The sequence below is a fragment of the Periplaneta americana genome, chromosome 13 (genome assembly GCF_040183065.1).
Source record: "Periplaneta americana isolate PAMFEO1 chromosome 13, P.americana_PAMFEO1_priV1, whole genome shotgun sequence".
Lineage (NCBI taxonomy): Eukaryota > Metazoa > Arthropoda > Insecta > Blattodea > Blattidae > Periplaneta > Periplaneta americana.
Genome location: NC_091129.1, coordinates 160,770,347 through 160,791,248, shown reverse-complemented (window position 1 = coordinate 160,791,248; position 20,902 = coordinate 160,770,347). Strand labels below are relative to the sequence as shown.

At 35.5% G+C, this 20,902-nt stretch overlaps 1 protein-coding gene across 1 annotated transcript; it reads left to right on the top strand.

The window, feature by feature from the left end:
* The first annotated feature begins 113 nt into the window (after positions 1 to 113).
* On the top strand, positions 114 to 19,080 carry LOC138712584 (uncharacterized). Its single transcript, XM_069844534.1, has 7 exons — positions 114 to 331; positions 495 to 612; positions 3,557 to 3,783; positions 5,324 to 5,453; positions 7,781 to 8,200; positions 15,619 to 15,752; positions 17,472 to 19,080. Exons 1-7 carry the CDS (start codon positions 240 to 242, stop codon positions 18,724 to 18,726), a joined length of 2,376 nt encoding a protein of 791 aa, XP_069700635.1. The 5' UTR covers positions 114 to 239; the 3' UTR covers positions 18,727 to 19,080.
* The last annotated feature ends 1,822 nt before the right edge of the window (positions 19,081 to 20,902 follow it).

Here is a 20,902-nt window from a genome sequence, read left to right as displayed (position 1 = left end):
GTTGTGGAAATAAGCTACCAACCATAGAAAAAGCAATGATGATCTACTAAGTTGTGTGTGTTGTCTGTGGCGTCGCTAGCCGTTTCAAAACACTGGCTTCCTTGGTTAAAAAAAATGGATGTTGTATTTGCACGTGTGGGTTCAAAACGTGTGGGGCTGAGAGGGAAAAAGTAAATGTTTTACAGTATTCTGTGCAACACATTTTAAAAGTGGCGTTTCTAGAGATTGTGTTTAATCATATGAATATGGAATCCCTTGCTGTAATACTGCCTATTATAGCGGGAGGTTCTATTGTTTTTGTGACCGGCTTGAGTCTATATTTCAAAATCAGGTATTAGAATAAACTCTTTGTTCACTCATACTATTTGAAATGTTAAAAACGTTTTTAAATATAATACTAAGAAATTTAAATGTTCACGTTTTGTTTTGGTAATTATAATAACATTTAATGACTGTTTCAGGTTTAACTTGTATCATTTGTTTTCCCTCCACAGACATAAATTTCCTATACGAGTAAACTGTTGGTTTTGCAACCAAAATACTGATGTCCCATATGGAAACCGCAATTGTTGGGATTGCCCTCATTGTGAACAGTACAATGGATTTCTGCCAGTAAGTTACGTACCATTAGTAGTAATAGTTTACTATTGTGTATAAAAGCGGGAAAATACCGTGCTTCAGACTTTCATCCATGTAGTCCCATACTTCCTGCAGTGCTTTTCATGTGTCAGATAGACCTATTTGTATCTGTAAGTTTATTTTATAATTGGATTAAAGGGAAATAAGTGGAATTTTCTCATGCCAAGTCTTAGCGAATTCTCTACTCTGGTTACCGATTTTTTTTCCTACTTTTTAAAACATTCTACAGTATGACAGACTCCTACATATTATATGCTATGTACTGCAGACTATAACGTTATTAGGCCTGAAGTAAAACATCCTGCTTTATTGTGTGGGATAGACTCCAAAATGAGTATGTAGAGGTAATGAGCATGAAACACCTGAGATCTCATAACCCTCCCTTTTTCAAAATAATCTTAATTACTTAATTAATAATTAGGTAATTTCGGTGCCAAATTGAACGTTGGTCAGTATGACGGACATCATCGACGATAGGTTAGGTTCGGTTTGTGCAGGTTTTTGGGCCGCCTTGCATATTAGCTGTACTTTTTTTTGGTATGGATACCAAAAATTGTTACAAATCAAACAACCTGTCACTAATCCTCGATGATGTTCGCCATACTGACCGAGTTCAATTTGACACAGAAGAAAATAATTATTTAATAATAGTCATAGCATAATTATTCTTGTCACATAAGTTACGGTAAAGTAAATGTAGAAAGTGAGGGAAAATTTCAGTATACGGATTCCTCAATGACAATTATATCTTAAAATACTACATAGAGCAGATTTGTATGCGTTGTCGAATGCACATCATCATGCTTACGAAAAGGCACTTTTCAGTGGCAATAATTTATTTTGTGTGCACAAGGTTGGAATTTTGAAGTAAGAGGGGTGTCAATCTAGAGCCTCCACCAGCACTGAACAAATATTGCACACTTTTATCACTGCCAATGTGGCATTATAAACCAATTTTCAATACTTTTATCACAACCACAACACATTTCAAATCTTATTGTACCATATATAGAATTATTACTACATTAACACATTTAGTATATCACGAAACATGTAAAATGTAATTATTATGAAAGTCGCCATTGCTTCTTCGAATTTAGTAGTATTAGTACGATCCACTAGATGGAAACCGACATGATTGGCAGAGCCGGCAGTACATGAAAACAAAATGATACTAAGTGTGAGGTATGTTACTACAGGTGTGTAGTATTATGTGATAGGTTAGGTTTGATTAGCTATGTATTATGTGACAGGTTAGGTTAGGTTTGATTAGGTGTGTAGTATTATGAGAAAGGTTAGGTTTGGTTTGATTAGGTGTGTAGTGTTATTACTATGTTGGCAACACTGAAACCCACTGTTACATTAAAGAAATATGGCGGTATTCTTCGTTCACGCACGACGATTTTCGTATATAAGTAAGGTACGTATTTGAGGCGGTTTGGGTGGGCTTACAGCTCTCCCAGTGATCACATCAATTTCTACTAGTCAGTACTATAAATACAAGGCATTTTCAAGGTATTTTTATTTATTTATTAGTGGCTGGGACAGAAGAAAGATTCACCTAAGAGAGAAAGGCAGGAACAAATTTATCCTGAATCGGGCAAAAAATTTTGAAAAACATGGGTTTTGAGGAAAACGATTGAATATGTTTTTTGAGAAACCCCTTAAGTCACGGAATACAAAGTTTTTGGGAAATACAAGAAACTGTTTAAAAGAAATGCATCAGTTAGGAATTGCTCTACAAATTTTAATTAGAACTTTTCTTTGTAAATTATGAAATAAGTGTACTAAATGCATTATGGATGTGACACCATATTTATGGATCATATTATTTAATAATTTAACTGATCATAGTAAATATTGTTCATTTTAATTAATTTAAAATTATTTCTTCTGTAATACTTATTGAGTTAGTATATCAAGATTCATCATTCGTTAATGGTAAAATGTAATTTACACTAAAGTTACACTTTAGGTTTATTGATTATGTTGTTCTTTCATTTTATATTATCTAGGCCTAAATTGATAATGCCCTCAAAAGAAGGGTGAGGTAATTTAGACAAAAACCGAAACAAAATAAGGAGAAATATGAAAAATATTTCAGACAGAAAAGCGAGAGAGAGAGGTAGGCAGTGAAGGGAAAGAACATCAGTAATATTAGAGAATGATGCAAAAGCTAAAGAACTTGAAGAGATGCAGAACGTCAAAAACATCATAGAAATAAAATGAAAGAAAAGTAGACAGAAACATCACCTGGTTTAACACCTAACAAAGGTTCATATAGTTCTAATTGGTCTTCAGGAAAGGCTGTAAGTAAAGTAAAGAAGAATTTTCCAGCAAGTCCAAGGAAAAAAGGCAGCAGTTGTAAAGAAATTAACACTAGACTTATTACCTAATATTGCTATGTTGTTGTTTTCTAATGCCAGGCGTTTGACAATAAAGTCATTTGACCTCTTGCACTCCAATATTTTTCAAAGATATTATCATGGCCAGCCACTGAAGCACAGATTTTGAGGTGTTCCGAATCCATTTCTTGGTTTGAGTTGCACAATTGGACTGATATATTCCAATTCTATGCAGGTGTTTGGCCAAATAATCATGGCCTGTTTGTATATTGTTACATTAATTACGGTACCTGTAGAAGTGCGAAGATGAGTGCTTTTGCACTTTAATCTTTTAAACATGTAACATATTTTCCATTCATTATGTTGGAGTTTTACTAGTTAAATGAAAACTGGAATTTTTACGAAAGAAAAATGTACTTTAAAAATGCATGAATTCATGTATATTTTAGGAATTGGTAGATCATGAACTTTCTCATTCTGGTTACCACCAGTGTTGTCATAGCACTATCTATATTGCAAATACGCGATCATAAATATAGCGATATTACCATAATTGTATGTTTTGTTTCTAGGATGGAAGCTATAATAAGGCAATACCAGCCCAGCATGATGAGTTGTTAAATCATCCAGTTCATGCAGTCTCTAATACTGTACTTGGAAAGAAGAGCACCACTCTCGAAACAAATGGCAATGGCCTTTGTCGCAAATGCAACATTAACCAAGAGTTAAAAGTTCAGCAACTTGCTGGATTCACACCAGTTAACCCTGCACATTATGATGAAGAAGTTGATGAGTTTAGGTACATACACACATTTTACAATCTGTGATGCATTACGGTCTGCTTTGCTACAATTAAATGTCAGTGTCAAAGATGGTACAAATCCTTGGTGTAATCTCCTTTTGAAGGAAGGTAAAAGTGGGAGGACTGTTTTGTGTGTTAAAGAAATCTGTCCCTGACTGAGAAGGCTCTGGTTAGTTCCTTACCTCAACAAGTTCTGAGAATCTTGATTGAGACTGACAAGGGTTAGGCCTGGTTTCTTCAACCTTTGTTAGATTATAACAATGTGTTATTCCATTTTAACTGTAAACTTAACAGTTGAAGCATTTCTTCAACTACTGTTAGTACTAACAGGCTGTTAAAACCTATGTTAATTTAACTGCCCAATTTCATGCAGTTAAATTAATTAACTCTATGTTAGCATAGAAGTATCCAATATGGCTGGTGCGTTAGATGCTGAACTTATATATCGTCGGTTTCTTGCTAAAAGTGACCAAGTCACATTCCAAGGCTTCCAAGCATTATGAAAATATAAGACATAATTTAATACTAAAAACTATTAATATATAACTTTTACCTTTAAAATAACTTATTACTAACATCTAATGAAGTACAGTTATCTTTGAATGGATCATTAAACCTTTAAACGCCTTTTCCCAACAATTTTGCATTTTGGACTTGGTCACTTTTACCAAGAAACCGACGATATCTGGATTATTTAGAAAATGATATCCATGAATACATAAACGGAGGGGATGATTTCTATGATTTGACAGACCAGAAGTTCATACAAAGTATAGGCTATTTTCTGCCAAGCCTCACTTTTCGCTTTCAACGTAGATCCGTTTGTTTGTTCATCTTCATTAATTGGCTTATACTGCGAAATAATTTCGAGCAGAAGGTTTCTTTTGAACGAAGAGAAATTAGTCCCACGATTTTTTTTTTGTTCCATTATTTTCCATTTCATAACAGCAATACCAATATGCCGCTCCACGCTATTGTGATACAGATGAGGAAAGAAGCAGAAATCAAACCTGAGAGAATAGAAAGACTTCTATCCTCTCTGAATCAAACAACGGAAACAAGCGAGAATTGTAATTGTCAGAGTTCAGAAAACAGAAGTGAGCCAATACTTGGTTATAGGTTATGGTTAAACTCTAGAATCTCTGGTCCTAAGAGAGAGTTAACAAGCAGAATGTTAAAATGTGAAATGCAAAGTTGAAGAAACGCAATATTTTTAACAGCAATTCATACTTTTAACTTACAGTTAATTAACGCTATATTAGGTGCATTTTAACAAAGGTTGAAGAAACCAGGCCTTACAGTGATGACTGTCTAATGGTGTAGTGTAATAGCTTCTTTCAACCGTAATATTAACTATGATGTAATGTTGGATTGCTTGTGATTTGAAATAGAAAGGGCTATTTAAGAAGTTAATTGCAGACATTTAATTTAAAACACCCTTAAGTGTAATATAAATTTTATTAGTTACTGTCTGAAATATTTAATGAGAATATTTATCATTTACGTGACACCATTAATTGTTCTGTACTGTTTTCAGGCGCCATTTGGAACGTGCATATCGCTTATGCTCTCCATGTGAAGATGTTCTTAAACAAACACTCTACAAACAGAAGTCCATGCTTCTTGGTTTCAGGTTGACACAGTTGCGTAACAGTAAATATGGAAAGGTGAATATTAAAAGAAAAAACATTTATTATTACCCGCAGTACCAAATTTTCTGCATTATACTAGAGTATAGCTTGATTCACAGGCCTTTACAAAAAGTAAATAAGTTATATAGGCTGTTCAATAATGAATGATATGTCGTTTTTTATTATTGTTGTTATTTATTTTTTTTTTACTCACACAGTTCGTCGACCTGGTTGGCGAGTTGATATAGCGCTGGCCTTCTATGCCCAAGGTTGCGGGTTCGATCCCAGGCTAGGTCGGTGGCATATAAGTGTGCTTAAATGCGACAGGCTCATGTCAGTTGATTTACTGGCATGTAAAAGAACTCCTGTGGGACAAAATTCCGGCACATCCAGTGACGCTGATATAACCTCTGCAGTTGTGAGCGTCGTTAAATAAAATATAACATTTTAACTCACACAGTTCTGAATTAAACATTTACATTTTGTGTTATATTGTTAATATAATGCCTCATCTATTATGTAGTAATGATTATCATTTAGTTTATTTCACGTCTTAACCTGTGGCAGATAGGTTGAGGTATGTTTATTTTCGTCTGTGACACAATTGAGTTGATGTGCAGAAAAAAATACACAGCTGAAATTTTGCTTGTCTTGAAAAAAAATGTGCTGAGGAATACGAAATGTTACAGCAGGATGTGGGGAATCTATTCTATATTACAGTACTCCATTGGTCATATGTGGTACAAGACGTTCAAAGACGAAGGCAGTCACCATCAAAAGGCGCTAGTCTTGGGGCTTCAACCGCAGCTCTTAATGGCTTAAACATTAGCGGTCTTACTAATAAAAACTCTATATACAGATGTTTAACTGTCTTATACTTATACAATGAGTAGCTTGATTATAAGTCGTGTGTAAATTCCTTACTAATAATCACTACATACGTCGTGTATAACAGTATAACTGTTACACAGCTACGTCATAGTTTCGTCATTACTTCATTACGAAAGGTAATAGAATATCTGAGGTTCTCTGTTGCATCCGGTAGAGTGCTCTAGTGTGCCGTGTTAAGAATCGATAGTACAACTGACTCTGATCAATTACCATACTATATTTTGGTCAAAGAGTACAAGCTACAGCAATAATATTCTACTTATTCTGTGCTCTTTGGTGTGTTCTTCTGTGGTTACAAGGCATCCATCATCATACAATGACAGTCAATACCAACGAGCACAGAATACATGCTGTGCTCGTTGGTCGATACGAACAGCTGTTAGAGGGGCGGCCATTTTTTCTCTATATACAACGCTTAAACAAGGAGTTTCGTATATATAACTACTGCAAAGCGATTCCCATTGTATAGTTACAGGCTGTTTATACATCCATCGCTAATGCATGGTTTATTAGTAATGTTTTCTGTCTCAACTCTGCATAAGTCTCATATAAAAACTATACACGGTTTATTAGTAAGACCGTAACACTATGCTCAATATGCTCAACACATCAAAGAATGCTATAAATTACTGGCACAACTGTAAAAACTTAACAACATTATCACTCTACAATGGATTCCAGTATACTGTGGCGATTATAGGAATTTAATTGTACTCAGTCTGTGCTTCTCAATATTTTGTTTTTTATAGAAGGAATCCATCCACATCCTTATTCAAGAGATATAACAGTTTATCTCAGAAGACTGTACATATCAATGTCTCAAGCAAGAAGTATCTGAATTCTAGAGTTAACATTCAGTGAAGGATTTGTGTCACTAACACATTTATTAGTAGTTGTGCAGGAATTTTTAAAATACAGGGCTTTCGTTTCAAAACTTCCCAGTTTAAATAACTAATTATTTAAATTCAGTTCAGTTTAAACAAAACACGTCAATTTAGATATTGAGGGGGAAGTCTGAAACCAGGCTTAATTGCATTTTATTTTATTTTATTTATTTTTTTTTAATCCAATGCCACCAGGTTGTCTTTCGACATTTCTGGTCTTCTCTCCTGGCCGTGGCTTAATTGTAACCCACTTCTGAGGTTGGGGCACCTGGAAGGCGGAGTTACATTATCCCGATGATGTGATAAGATGATTATGATAATGTGGTGCCAGGAGAGGTCTTAAATCTAAACTTAACCTAAATTCCAGACCATGGACGAACACAGGAATAATCCCCTTTAAGGGACCTCATGAACTATAGCCAGAAGCTCTGACCACTAGAACATGAGGCTGGTCACATTTTAATTTAAATAATTAGTTATTTAGACTGGGAAGTTTTGAAATGAAAGCACTGTGTATCAAATATTGTGATAATTTGACGCCAGACAATAGATATTAATGAACTGAATACTTACATTTTCGTGTTTCAGGATTTGTTGGTGTTACTCAAAGCAAGATTTTTCCACTTGCTTTCATCGTGGGATTATTTGGTTCTTTATTTTACTACTGTGTTATCAGCATGGCTTGTTCTGGGTGCAGCGGTTCATTTGAACAAGGGAGAGCTTCCATTTCCTACAATAGTGACGAATTCTACTGTCTGGTCATTTGTCCCATACAAGAAAGAGTTTTCTCCACTTCTTCCTAAACTTCTGCCAGTGGCCTTGAAATACGATATTCCTTTGACTGCAGTTGGCATTATGGTCCAACTTGCAGCAGTTGTTCCAAAAGGGCATGAAAGGATTCGTAAAGTCTGTGTAAGCTTTTGGGTTTTGCTACACATACTTTCATGGCTGCGAAGATGGAAGAAATTGGAGAAGTATGTCAGTTTACTGGATTTCAGTATTGCACACGTAAGTTTCATTTTACCTATTTTAATTTTTTTTTTTCTGTAATTGCCTTTTTAAACTTAATTCTCTAAATGAAAATTGTTGTTTAAGGGTATATGTACGTGAATGGCCACAAATATTATTAGAAAATGCAGGCTCTAAATTTCTAAAATTTTGTAAGAAAATGAACTCACAATTGGACAAAAATTACAAGGTACCACAACAAGACTTATTATAACTTAAATATCTGATAAAAGTATAAAAAAAAGGTTACTAATAATATTTTTCAAACCAGTTTTATCAAAGTATTGGGGGGGGGGGAAATTCTGCAGTTATATCATTTGGTAACCATAACATTTGTCCCATACAAGAAAGAGTTTTCTCCACTTCTTCCTAAACTTCTGCCAGTGGCGTTGAAATACGATATTATGGTCTCTCTGACGTCTTTAATATTTTTCCTGCATGTAATAAACACTTATTTCTGAAAAGTAGACTACTCTCAAACATGTAGAGTTGTTTATTTTAATACAATTAATTTTTTATTTGTCCTATATAAAATATATTAAAATTTGTATAATGCTTTGTGACCTAATTTTTCTATTTTCATTATTTTAGTCTATCTTTTGCATAAATGCATGTTAAATCAGTGTACAAAATTTCAGAATTCTATCTCTAATGGTTGTGGAGTTATGAAATAATATATTTGAACATTTTCAAATTTTGGAAAATTTAACTTAAAGTAAAAAGTGAATTGTAAAAAAATATTAATAGTAATTTTTTATACTTTCATCAGATATTTTAGTTCTAATAAGTCTTGTTGTGGTACCTTGTAATTTTTGTCCAATTGTGAGTTCATTTCCTTATAAAATTTTAGAAATTTAGAGCCTGCATTTTCAGACAAAATTTGTGGTCGTTCACGTACATATCCTACCCTTAAACAAATATGATGAAAGAGTGATGGAGCGGAGAAAAATTCTCTCCGGCGCCGGGATTTGAACCCGGGTTTTCAGCTCTACGTGCTGATGCTTTATCCACTAAGCCACTAAGACATCTATGACGTAGTGCAGAGGGCGGCCACCAGAGGGAACCCAAGAGATGGAGCTTAATCTGAGACGATTCTAAACGGCGTCGGGATTGTATCCGGCGTGGCTTAGTGGATAAAGCATCAGCACGTAGAGCTGAAAACCCGGGTTCAAATCCCGGCGCCGGAGAGAATTTTTCTCCGCTCCATCACTCTTTCATCATGTGATGACGCAGAATATCTGCATGGAAATATCATATGTACTTCGGTACATCAATATATATACTTAAACAAATAATTTATGTCTATCCAGAAAATTGTCTATACTGTTAGCCATTTAACCAGCATTTTATTTCGACATTGCTACTTGCTTTGGTAGGTACAAAATGTTACATTTTTACTTCTTTCTTTCCTTATTGACAGTTTTATGCCACCTCAGAACAATCAGTCCATCAATCAATCTTCTTAATGTATCCAGCTGTTTGCTGACAACATAAAGTCCACTATAGTCCACTGTAGTATATTCAGTTGTTGTTTTTCACGAGAAATGAGGGGTATTTTGATCGGACCTCAGAACAAGGGCACGTTTAATTGTATTGGAATAAAAAAACTAGAATAAATCTTAAAACTTTCTTAGTTGAAATATTAAAAGTGTTATAATTTTAAAGAGGTTATGTACCTTATGACAGACTGGTGTGGTGTCCTTCAATCTGCTGCTGCTCCAGCTGATCTTGATTTCCAACGTTTGCGTTTGTCAGTTATAGGGGTGGGGGTTATGGTGACCAGATGCCCTCTTTTGTCTGGACATGTCCTCCTTTTTAGGCCTTCGTCTGGGTTCCAGGCGGATTTTTTAAAAAAAAATCAAGAAATGTCCTCTTTTTCGTAACTCGTATGTATGCCTGATATTTTTAAATTATCTGATTTAAAGCCTTTTACAATTAATTTGCCTGTAGGTGGCAGCAGCATCAATGGAATAAACTCTTTGCCAACGATCATAACTCTCTTTGCTCCTCCTTGTTATGGTCGTTTCTCACAGCTTGCTAGTAAATTAAGAGATCGAAGTGCGAATGTAAGTATAAATAAATATTTTCTGTCCTCTTTAATAATTATACAGTTGTTGTTTTCTAATGCCAGGCGTTTGACAATAAAGTCATTTGACCTCTTGCACTCCAATATTTTTCAAAGATATTATCATGACCAGCCACTGAACACAGATTTTGAGGTGTTCCGAATCCATTTCTTGGTTTGAGTTGCACAATGGGCAGTTAGGGGACTGATATATTCCAATTCTATGCAGGTGTTTGGGCAAACAATCATGGCCTGTTGCCAATCTAAATGCAGCTACAGACGATTTTCGTGGTAAATCGGGAATTAACTGTGGATTTTGATGCAGAGAGTTCCATTTTTTCCCTTGGGATTGTGTTATCAAATTTTGTTTGTTGAAGTCTAAGTATGTAGATTTAATAAATCTTTTCACAGAGTAATACGTAGATTTAGTAACAGGTCTGTAAGTAGCAGTGCTGCCCTTCTTGGCTAAAGCATCCACATTCTCGTTTCCCAGGATTCCACAATGGGATGGTATCCATTGGAATACAATTCTTTTATTGAGTGATATTAATTGAGAGAGCATTTTAGTTATTTCTGCTGTTTGAGATGAAGGTGTGTGTGTTTTCACTCCAATAATTATACAGTAAAACCTCGGTAAAATACGCCTGTTTATTATGCTATCCAGTGTAATACGCTTTTTTTTGTCCGGTCCCTGCACATTTCATATATAACGCCTTCATAAAATACCCTGTTTGTTGCGCTCAAGTCCCGCATAATATGCTATTTTTGTGGAATATTTTCGATGTAATTTTCAGCAATGTACTGTAACAGCAATGAAACATCTTGGTCACTGAACACACTTGTGCCATTAACCTGAAAAGTATTGGTATTCGACTCCTTACCTGCGCATTTCAACCTTCATACCTTATTATCCCCATCCTCTTGTTACCCTCTCTTATTCGACTCCTTATCTGCGTGGTTAAAGCCTCCATACAGTTTCAATACCCCACCCTCTTGCTAACCCTCTCTCTCAAACAGCATTCCTCATTCGGCCGTAATACAATTCTGGAAATTTTTGCTGGACAGTTTGTTGCCCTTTTGTGTATTGAAGTGTCTGTGAATATGATTACAATGAGTGTTAAACAAAAAGTGCTTTCTCTGTCGGAAAAATTGTAAATCTTACAAAAGTATGATGAGAACAGTACTCTTACTCAGAAAAACCTCTCTGATTCAATAGGAATCCCATCATCGATATTAAGAACGATAATAAAAAATTGTGACTCAATCACTGCAGCAGCTATGTCGGGAGGATGTAATCGCAGGAAACTGAAGTGTGGTAAACATGAGGATTTGGAGAACACGCACACGGCAAACAACTATAAATGATATTTTTTTTTCGAAAGAAATAAGTGCAGTAAATATTGTAAATGTCTTTGACGTACAGTACAATAATTACATAATGGAGTAAAACTGTATTACCTTTAATGAATCATGTATTTCAATAAATGAAAATGCTAATAGATGGTCCAAATTAGTACACCCGTCTAATATGCTGTCCCGGTTAATACGCGCTTTACAACCGACCCCTTGAACAGCGTCTTATCGGGGTTTTACTGTAGTTCCCTTGACTTTCACATGTAACTGTAAAATCATTATTATTAAGTTTATCATAATTATTTTGTAATAAAATAGATATTAATGTACTTTTACGCATGATATAATCCTAAATCTGTACTGTAAATATTTTGTAATAAAATAGATATTGACGTAAATTAAAGTATAATATAGGCTAAGCCTAAATCTAAGTACGTATTTTCTGTCCTATTTTTTCGAACAATGTCGTTTTTGAAGCTTTGTGTCCTCTTTTTTATCGATGTGAATCTGGTCACCCCATGGGGTGGGGGATTGTTTGTGTGTATGTATTATGATATCGAATAATGTATGAGTATTGAATTGTAATTGTGTATTAAGTATATGCTGTGGGTGTGTTATTTTGTGCTTGTACGAGGCCTGTCTAAAATGTATCCGACCTTAAATTTTCCCATACAAAGTAGTGATTCTAAGGCGGCGCCACTGTGCACGGTGGAAGGAGGAACTGTAATGCGCATGCTTGAATTTTTTCACCGCATTCGCTTGTGCCAGTCACTGGCTGGTGGTCGCCAAGTAAGGTGCTGTTCTAAGTGTTTGTCGGATTTAGTTTTCTCGCAAGATGACTGAACGAATTGAGCAAAGATACTGCATCAAATTTTGTCAAAAGCTTGGTGATTCTCAAAGTCAAACAATTCGTACGATTCAGCAGGTGTTTGGGGAAGATGCGATGGGTGTAACACAAATTAAGGAGTGGTTCAACTGATTCACACATCAGCGGAGAGTGACCAGCGTTGTGGCAGGCCCCAAACTGCTCGGAGTGCAGCTGTTGTTGAGAGGGTGCGAAATTTGGTGATGGCAGATCGTCGTTTGACCATGCGGGAGATTGCCGAAGAGGTTGGAGTGAGTAAAGATTCTGCACATGCAATTTTGCGTGATGATTTGAACATGAACCGAGTGGCTGCGAAATTCGTGCCCAAGTTGTTGTCCCCGGAACAAACAACCTCCGTCGTGACGTTGCACAGGACCTTCTGGACACCGCCAACACTGATCCTGGGTTTCTGAACACCGTGATAACTGGAGATGAGTCATGGGTGTACGGGTACGACCTAGAAACAAAAAGACAGTCGTCGCAATGGAAGCATCCCGAGTCTCCAAGGCCGAAGAAAGCGCGGCAGGTGCGAAGCAAAATCAAGGTGATGCTGACTGTTTTCTTTGATGTCCGTGGAATTGTGCATCACGAATACGCACCAGAAGGACAAACGGTGACAAAGGAGTACTATCACGATGTTCTCCGGCGACTCCGTGATGCAGTTCGGCGCAAAAGACCAGACATGTGGACGGCGAACAACTGGCACTTGCATCACGACAACGCCCCCGCACATTCATCCCAATTGATCCACACTTTCTTGGCCAAACATGGAATTACAACCGTTCGCCAACTTCCCTACTCTCCAGACCTGGCTCCTTGCGACTTCTGGTTGTTTCCAAAATTGAAGACACCACTGAAAGGATCCCGTTTTGAGAGTAGAGAAGAGATAATGCGGAACGCGACGACGGAGCTGAACACCATTCCAAAAGAAGACTTCCAGAGGTGTTTCCGGCAGTGGAAGGATCGGTGGGCTAAGTATGTGCAAGCACAAGGGGCCTACTTTGAAGGGGATTAGGGTCCCAACCCCGTCAGGTATTTGAAATATTTTTTCTGGCTAAAGGTCGGATACTTTTTAGACAGGCCTCGTATATTTCGTATTGTTCTAATATGTTCAACTGAAGATGACACCACACTGGTGTCGAAACAGGACCCATCTGTCATAAGATACATAGCCTCTTTACAATTACAACACTTTTAACATTTCAACTAAGAAAGTTTTAAGTTTTAAACAAGTGTTAACATGAACAAGAAATAAAGAAATCATTCCAAGTAGTAATACTGGTCCAATACAAGAATATTTGGTACTGTACATCATTCCCAGTTCTATTTGGACCTTGGCTTTCTCTACTTATTGCCAATCCCCTCTAGAGAGTTTATGTTTATCTCCCTTTGTCTAGTTCTCTGTGGTGGAAATTATGCAACATAAGAATTATCCCTGCTTAATTTGCAGAAGGCGTTATGAGGAAAAGTTGCATTGTACTGTGGGTTCATACTCATGTTATGTTAATAATTTTCTCTTCTTATTTGTATTGTCTTCCATCTCAGTGGAACGTAATACAGAATTCATAGAAGGCTAGTAAAGATCATATTTAGCAGCTCATGAGAAGTGAATTATTGCTGTGATTCACCAAGCATAAATAATAATAATAATAATAATAATATAATTAATTGATGAACTAGTGGACTTACTCGTGTTAAATATGTAATATTTGTCCAGCTTACAGCTGTTTCAGTGCTTCATGCACCATGATGATGTTGCGTGAAGCACTGAAACAGCTGTAAGCCAGACAAATATTACATATTTAACATGAGTAAGTCCACTAGTTCATCAATTAATAATTATATTCAAGTGTTAAAAGTGGTGTACGCAAGATTCAAAATGGATAATAATAATAATAGTATTAGTGGTTATTATTATTATTATTATTATTATTATTATTATTATTATTATTATTATTATTATTATTATTATTATTGCTAAAGCAAGGAGATGCACCATCACTTTTACTTTTTAACTTTACTCTAGAACAGCCGTGGTGAAAAGGCCATGGTGCGCCGAGCCACTGTGTAAGCTGCAACGTGCATAGCACCTATGGAGGAAGGCAGACAACCGAAGGGGAAGTTAATGTTTAGGACGTGTAACGAAGAAAGAAATGAACAAGAAAACATAGGACACATTATCACAACCTAAAATTAACTGTCTTCAGAATGTCTCTGCGACAGAGTTTCAAAATCAGGAATTATGTCACTTACTGCCAATCGTAGTTGATCACGAAGGTATTTGTCTGTCAGTCATGATCTAAATTTGATTTTTACTATTTTCATTGTTGAAAATAATTTTTCACAAACGTAAGTTACAGCGAACATGGCTTCAACAGAGCAAGCGAAAGAACGAAGCTTCAAATATTTATTTTTTTCCAAAGATTTGAAAAGTTCAATATCTGTCAAGTCCTTACATCTAGCTTTCATTTAACGTCACATTGTAAATCTGTGAGTTTAAATTGAAAATCTAACCGCATTATTCGTACATCTGCTGTAAAAGAATCGACATACAGATATGATAATGATAATAATAATAATAATAATAACACTTAACCTTTTAATGTTTCGTCAGTAACATGTAGTAACTTATAATGCCGTTTTATGTTATACAACCGTTTTCCTAGTAATATTTGTGAACAAATCATACATTTAATATTTTCATCATATCGTAAGCAAAAGAATGCATCCTCCCATCCTACTTGAAACTTTCGTTTTTATAGAGGTACATGGTTTCGAGAGAGATATTGCGACGATACGCCACTCACAGGTCCGAGACAAATACAAATAGAACGGAGTTTGACTCCAGTGAGTGAGAGGGTGGGGGTTGTAGGTAGGAAGCGAGAGAAATGCACTGCTCGTGAGTCGCATTTTCGCCGCGGCTGCTCTAGAATATGCCATTAGTAAAGTCCAGGATAACAGAGGGTGTTCATGTGTTCATTGTTTGACATATTTGTAAGTTTTCTTTTTTTGTAAGAAAGACTTGAATTTTTATTTTAAAATAATTCAGTTTGGCCACAATGTTGGCAGTTGATTTGTGTGTGTTGCAGTTATTTGACTGACTATAAAAAAATGTTTGGTTTTCTATTTCCTCAGGTTACTGTTACATTCATGACTTTGTTTTTATGCACGTATAATGCTCTACTACCAAGAAGAAGATTTACACCAGTAAAGAGTCAAACCAAGAAAATAAGAATTCTTAACAGTTCTTCAGAGTCATCATTTAACACGTAAGTAAAGAACTTATTGAAGTATACAATTTTTAATCGAGGTGATTGAATAATTAAATCTACAAAAAAAGACAGTTGCGATATTAATTTTATGTTGTTTACAATTTTAGACTTGAATCTTTAAGTCTTTGAGGTAATTAGCGTATTTTCTCTAATCACTCTAATGGCAGATGCCTCTCAAGCTAAATCTAGTGCATCTCATTATCACTACTGGTTGAAGACAGAAAACATTATATGAAACTTATTTTGAGATCATTTTGTGTGAAATATTTCATAGGAACGTGATTCAGATTTCAAATTGTTACACAGTTATTTTGAGAAGTATATCAATGTGAGCAAGACTTTCGTGTGTTTAACCTGATTTGACGTGCAAAGTGAGGGATGACATTGGTTGATCTGCCCATGTGTCCTAGAAGATCATCCAGATGCGCAATTCACGTGTGTGGTCAAATGCATTGAAATGAGAAATGGAATTTTTTAAATATATTGTGAAAATCGTTTGCATAGAAGGGATAAACTACGAGATTTAAGTATACTAGTGACCGTTATTGTCTTATCCTTTGTGATATAAAACTGTAGGATTTTTAAAGTAAATTTTAATTCACAAAAATGTGATACTTCTTCAAGAAATAAGCTGATATTCATTATAATAAGGACAAGTGTTTGTATATTATTATTATTATTATTATTATTGTTGTTGTTGTTATTCTTATTATTTAGTTATTTTCTTAAGATACAAATTGCTATACCTTCATAGTTATTGTGAATTAAACTTGGTTTGACTTAAGGCTGGTTCACAATAAACCGGAAACAAGAATCGGAATGAAAACGAAAACGGTAAAATTGTTAAAATGTGTACATTTAAATGTGAGCATTCACAATTAATGAAAAGCTTGCCGGAGCCCGGGATCGGGAATGGAGATTTGGCCAAGTTTCAACTTTGGCGTTCACGTTTCCGATCACAGCCCACTAGATTCATTCTATTGCCATCTGAAAGCTATTTTGTCGTCGTATATTTTGTAGCAAGAAGACCGTGACATAACCTATGCATTATTTTGTTCTGTGCTGTGCATCATGGAGCAAGTTTTATTTGATGAGATCCTCACATTTACGATAAGCGGCTTGCCTCGTATAAAGATGAGAAAAGAAGAAGAATATGTGGCTGCATCTTTGAACCCCGATCGGAAGCGAATCATATTTTATTACTGTATTGGTTGTATTACACACTACATATTCACGCTTCAATTCAATAACTACTGTTGTGTTCATTTTTGTTCTCTTACAAATGTTTCTTCTCTAATTATTTTACGTTATGGTAGACTTAAAATAGGTTGTGATAATAAAGATGCATGGGCATATTTATAGTACCGTACCTAATGAAATGTTTCAGTTGAAATTTCGAAGTTGGTTAACCTGTGTTTATGTTTGCTGCCTTATACTCATGAGAGAACGCCATTGGTGAATTATACACAAATAACATCAGAATGCGTAATATCGGCTTTACATATAGTTATTGACATACATATCGATATGCATAGTCGTCTACGTTCTCGGTTTATTGTGAATCAAAAATTTTCATATTCACATCCTCTGCTTCTCGTTTTCATTCTGGTTCTCGTTCCCGGTTTATTGTGAACCAGCCTTTAGTAAGTTCAATAAGCACTTTTTATTTTGTTTTTGTTAAAACCACGATATATAAATATGTCAAATTTGTTGCAGATCTAGCATATCTGATGTTAGTACTACGACTCCATCACCAAGTTATAACCAAAACGAAGATACTGATTCACCACTAAAATTTTCTCGAAAAGAGGAGACTAGGCCAACTTCTCCATCGAAAACAGGAGTGTGTGATTTCAAGCCTGTTAACACTTCACCTTTGCATAGAGCTACTGTATCTCCTTGCAGTGTACAATCCTCATTACCTGTTACATCCGCATATGAAGACGACAACTCAGAAGACTTGGGTCGTGGTTTGGGGAATTTAAATTTAGGTTCATCGTCTTATGACAGATGGAGTAATAGAAAAATTATGAACAGTAATAATTCCTCATTTGAGAGAAAAGTATATGGACAAAATAGTTGCAGTGAACTTTTTGATAGAAGCGCTGATATTAGAAATAGAAGAAGGTCCATCATTCGACCATCTCAGTTTAACTTGCACAAGAACATCACTCACTCGTCGTGGGTAGCTGGTGGTTACTGGCAGTCTCCAGTACGGAACAGAGTGCTTCCAGTGCCAGGAATTGAAGCACAAGAGATATTGCCGTCAATGAATACTTTCGCGCCTTTGTCGCGGTCATCCAGCCAAAGCTCAGGTTTTGTGTCACAGTCCAGTCAGCCAGGTGTTTATGATGGCGGTGCTACAAGTCTGCCAAATTCACGTACTGGCTCAATCTGTGGAGCAGAGTTTGATCGCTTCTCGGCGCTCTCAGAACCGATTTATCCATATGCCACAACTCCGATTTACTACACTGGTGCAAGGCCTGGTACGTTTATGGGAGCACATTATTATGGCGGACCTCCAATCTTCATGCAACCTGCATATGGCGTTGTTTCTCAGCCCACTGGTTTCCTGTCGAATTATGGCACTCCACAACCTATCATAAACCAGACACAGTGTTACTATCCCTCCCCAAATCGTCCTTTGGGAGCAATATGGAATCCATCTGCATTTTCTCCTGTGCCCAGAAAGCAACCTCAGAATGATGAGTTACCGCCTGCAGCTGATGTTCTTAGTCGATCAAGCAGTCAAAATTCCAATGATAGTCATGATTCTTTAAACAAAACTGCAGTTGGGAATGCGACTAAACGTGACTGTGTACCGAGTCCAGGACGTCGAACATTCATTTCCGTTGTACAAGAGAACTTGTTTCTAGCTGTTCTTTTCTTTAGCAGCCTTCTGTTTAATGCTTTCGTTCTTGGATTTGTTATGTTGGGTAACAGCAACATGATGCTACCTGGAGCACTGTGAGGTCGAGTTATCCCTTTCCAGTGTTGATTTCTCATTTTAAGATATGAACGTTTTTTGCTGTGATGTACATAGAATTTGAACTTATTTTGGATTGGTACAGAGTAATTGTGTGACTCTGTTTCAGATAAGAGATCAGCATGTATTAGAATATTGTGCTTATGATACAATATTTTAAACCCCTAAAAGCATAATTTGAAGGAAAGAAAATATTGTTTTTATACTAAACAGTAACATAAGATTAATGTCCTTGTGATTTATATGTGTATGTGTGTGTGATTTTTAATAGTTTTCAGAAAGTCGAATACATTTTTTTATTGTATAAAATATAAGATGGAAAGCAAATAAAGTACAAAATTAATTGAAATAAAGTATAGATAGATATTGCTGGTTTGAAAAACCGTATACATATGTGTTATGAGCTTAATAATACATATTATGACTATGAAAGTCGCATGAATGATCCTGTTTTATTTCAGCATTAAAAAACATGGCAATATACTTTGCTTGTACTTTCTCATATACAGTTCCTATTCTTTAGACTAGTTTGCAAATATTATTCTTATTTTATTTATACATGTTTTGTTTGGTATGTGCCATAAATGTTAAGTTTTTAATGAAAAACTATGAGATAAAATGTGGGATGTAGTGAAATGTTGTTTATATCATATGCAGTATTTCCAAGTGTTTTGTGGCCATTTACAGAAATTTTCCATCTAAAATGCAATGAAAAATATAGCACAAGGAGAGTGTAGGCACTATTTCATGAACTTTAAAATAATATTTATTTAAAATGTTAAAGAGGACATCTTGAGGGTATACGTATATATAAAGGTTTATATCTAATGCAGCAGATATCAGGCATCAATGCATTTACTACCACAAAAAAAAAATATTTCAAATTTGGCATATTTGGTTATCTGTCAGTCAGTATCTTGCATTGATTGTTAGGCCTCTATACACTTACAAAAAAGCCTCAAAAGAGGTAAACAGCATAAGAAAAGATTGCTATGTGAATGAGTTATCGCTTCTTTCATTAAGGTGTGTTATTGATGTATAATGCAGAAATAACATTTAATTAAGAGAAAAGTCAGAATCATTAATACAGTGTAATGGTGAAAAAAATGTGAAGTAAGGAATTCATGAAAATTATATAAATACTTCACTTTAATAAATTGATCATCATTTTTATTTTATGATTTCCACGTTAATAACACATTATTGTTGAAACTGAATAATAAATTTTAATCAGGTGGTTTAGATCCTATTATCACAAAAGACTTAAATATAGATAAAGTTTCTTAACATTATTTCACGTAATTTTTCATTTTCATTCATAGTGTTCTGCCCAAGAGCAGCTCTTTCACTGCAAACCCAGCATTCTCCAGTCTTTCCTATTTTCTGTCTACCTCTTAGTCTCTGCATATAATCCATATATCCTAATGTCGTCTATCATCTGATATCTTCTCCTGCCCCTAACTCTTCTCCCGTTCACCATTCTTTCCAGTGCATCCTTCAGAAGGCAGTTTCTTCTCAGCCAGTGACCCAGCCAATTTCTTTTCCTCTTCCTGATCAGTTTCAGCATCATTCTTTCTTCACCCACTCTTTCCAACACAGCTTCGTTTCCTATTCTCAACACACAGATCAATTTCAGTACACACACACTCCACTTTTCAACAATCAAACGCACCCACACAACAGGCAGAGAAGTTCGAGATGACGCCAAGATCTAGTAGGCTCTGAGGATGGTGTGATGAAGCACCGAAACAGCTGTAAGCTGCACAGACTTACATAATTGACACGAATAATTCTGCTAGTTAATCAATTACTTATATTCAAGTGTTAAAAGTAGTGTACGCAAGATTCAAAATGGACAATTTTATCTCCTTTATTTTTTACTTAACTTCTTCATGACCAGTAGACACTCTGTATTAGCACTATTTAGATCTTTTCCTCTTTCTATCTTCTCCTTTCTCTGAATTTCATATGGAACCAACTAACAATTACATTTTGAGTATACACTTGATAAGCAGTTCCCATTTGGAACAGGAAATATTGTATTCTCTTCCTCCTTTTTGATCTCCATGTCCTTGTTTAGGGAATCTGCAATGTCTCACTCAGTTTCTGTGGGCATCTCTTAGTTTTCATGGTAGTATTTTGCTTTTGGCATTGGAAGATT

What these genes read in the sequence shown, in the direction of transcription:
- LOC138712584 (XM_069844534.1), top strand. Translation starts at nt 240, where the DNA reads ATGAATATGGAATCCCTTGCTGTAATACTGCCTATTATAGCGGGAGGT. An exon ending in AGTACAATGGATTTCTGCCA is followed by an intron (nt 613 to 3,556) that starts GTAAGTTACGTA and finishes TTTTGTTTCTAG; the next exon opens with GATGGAAGCTATAATAAGGC. An exon ending in GTAACAGTAAATATGGAAAG is followed by an intron (nt 5,454 to 7,780) that starts GTGAATATTAAA and finishes TTCGTGTTTCAG; the next exon opens with GATTTGTTGGTGTTACTCAA.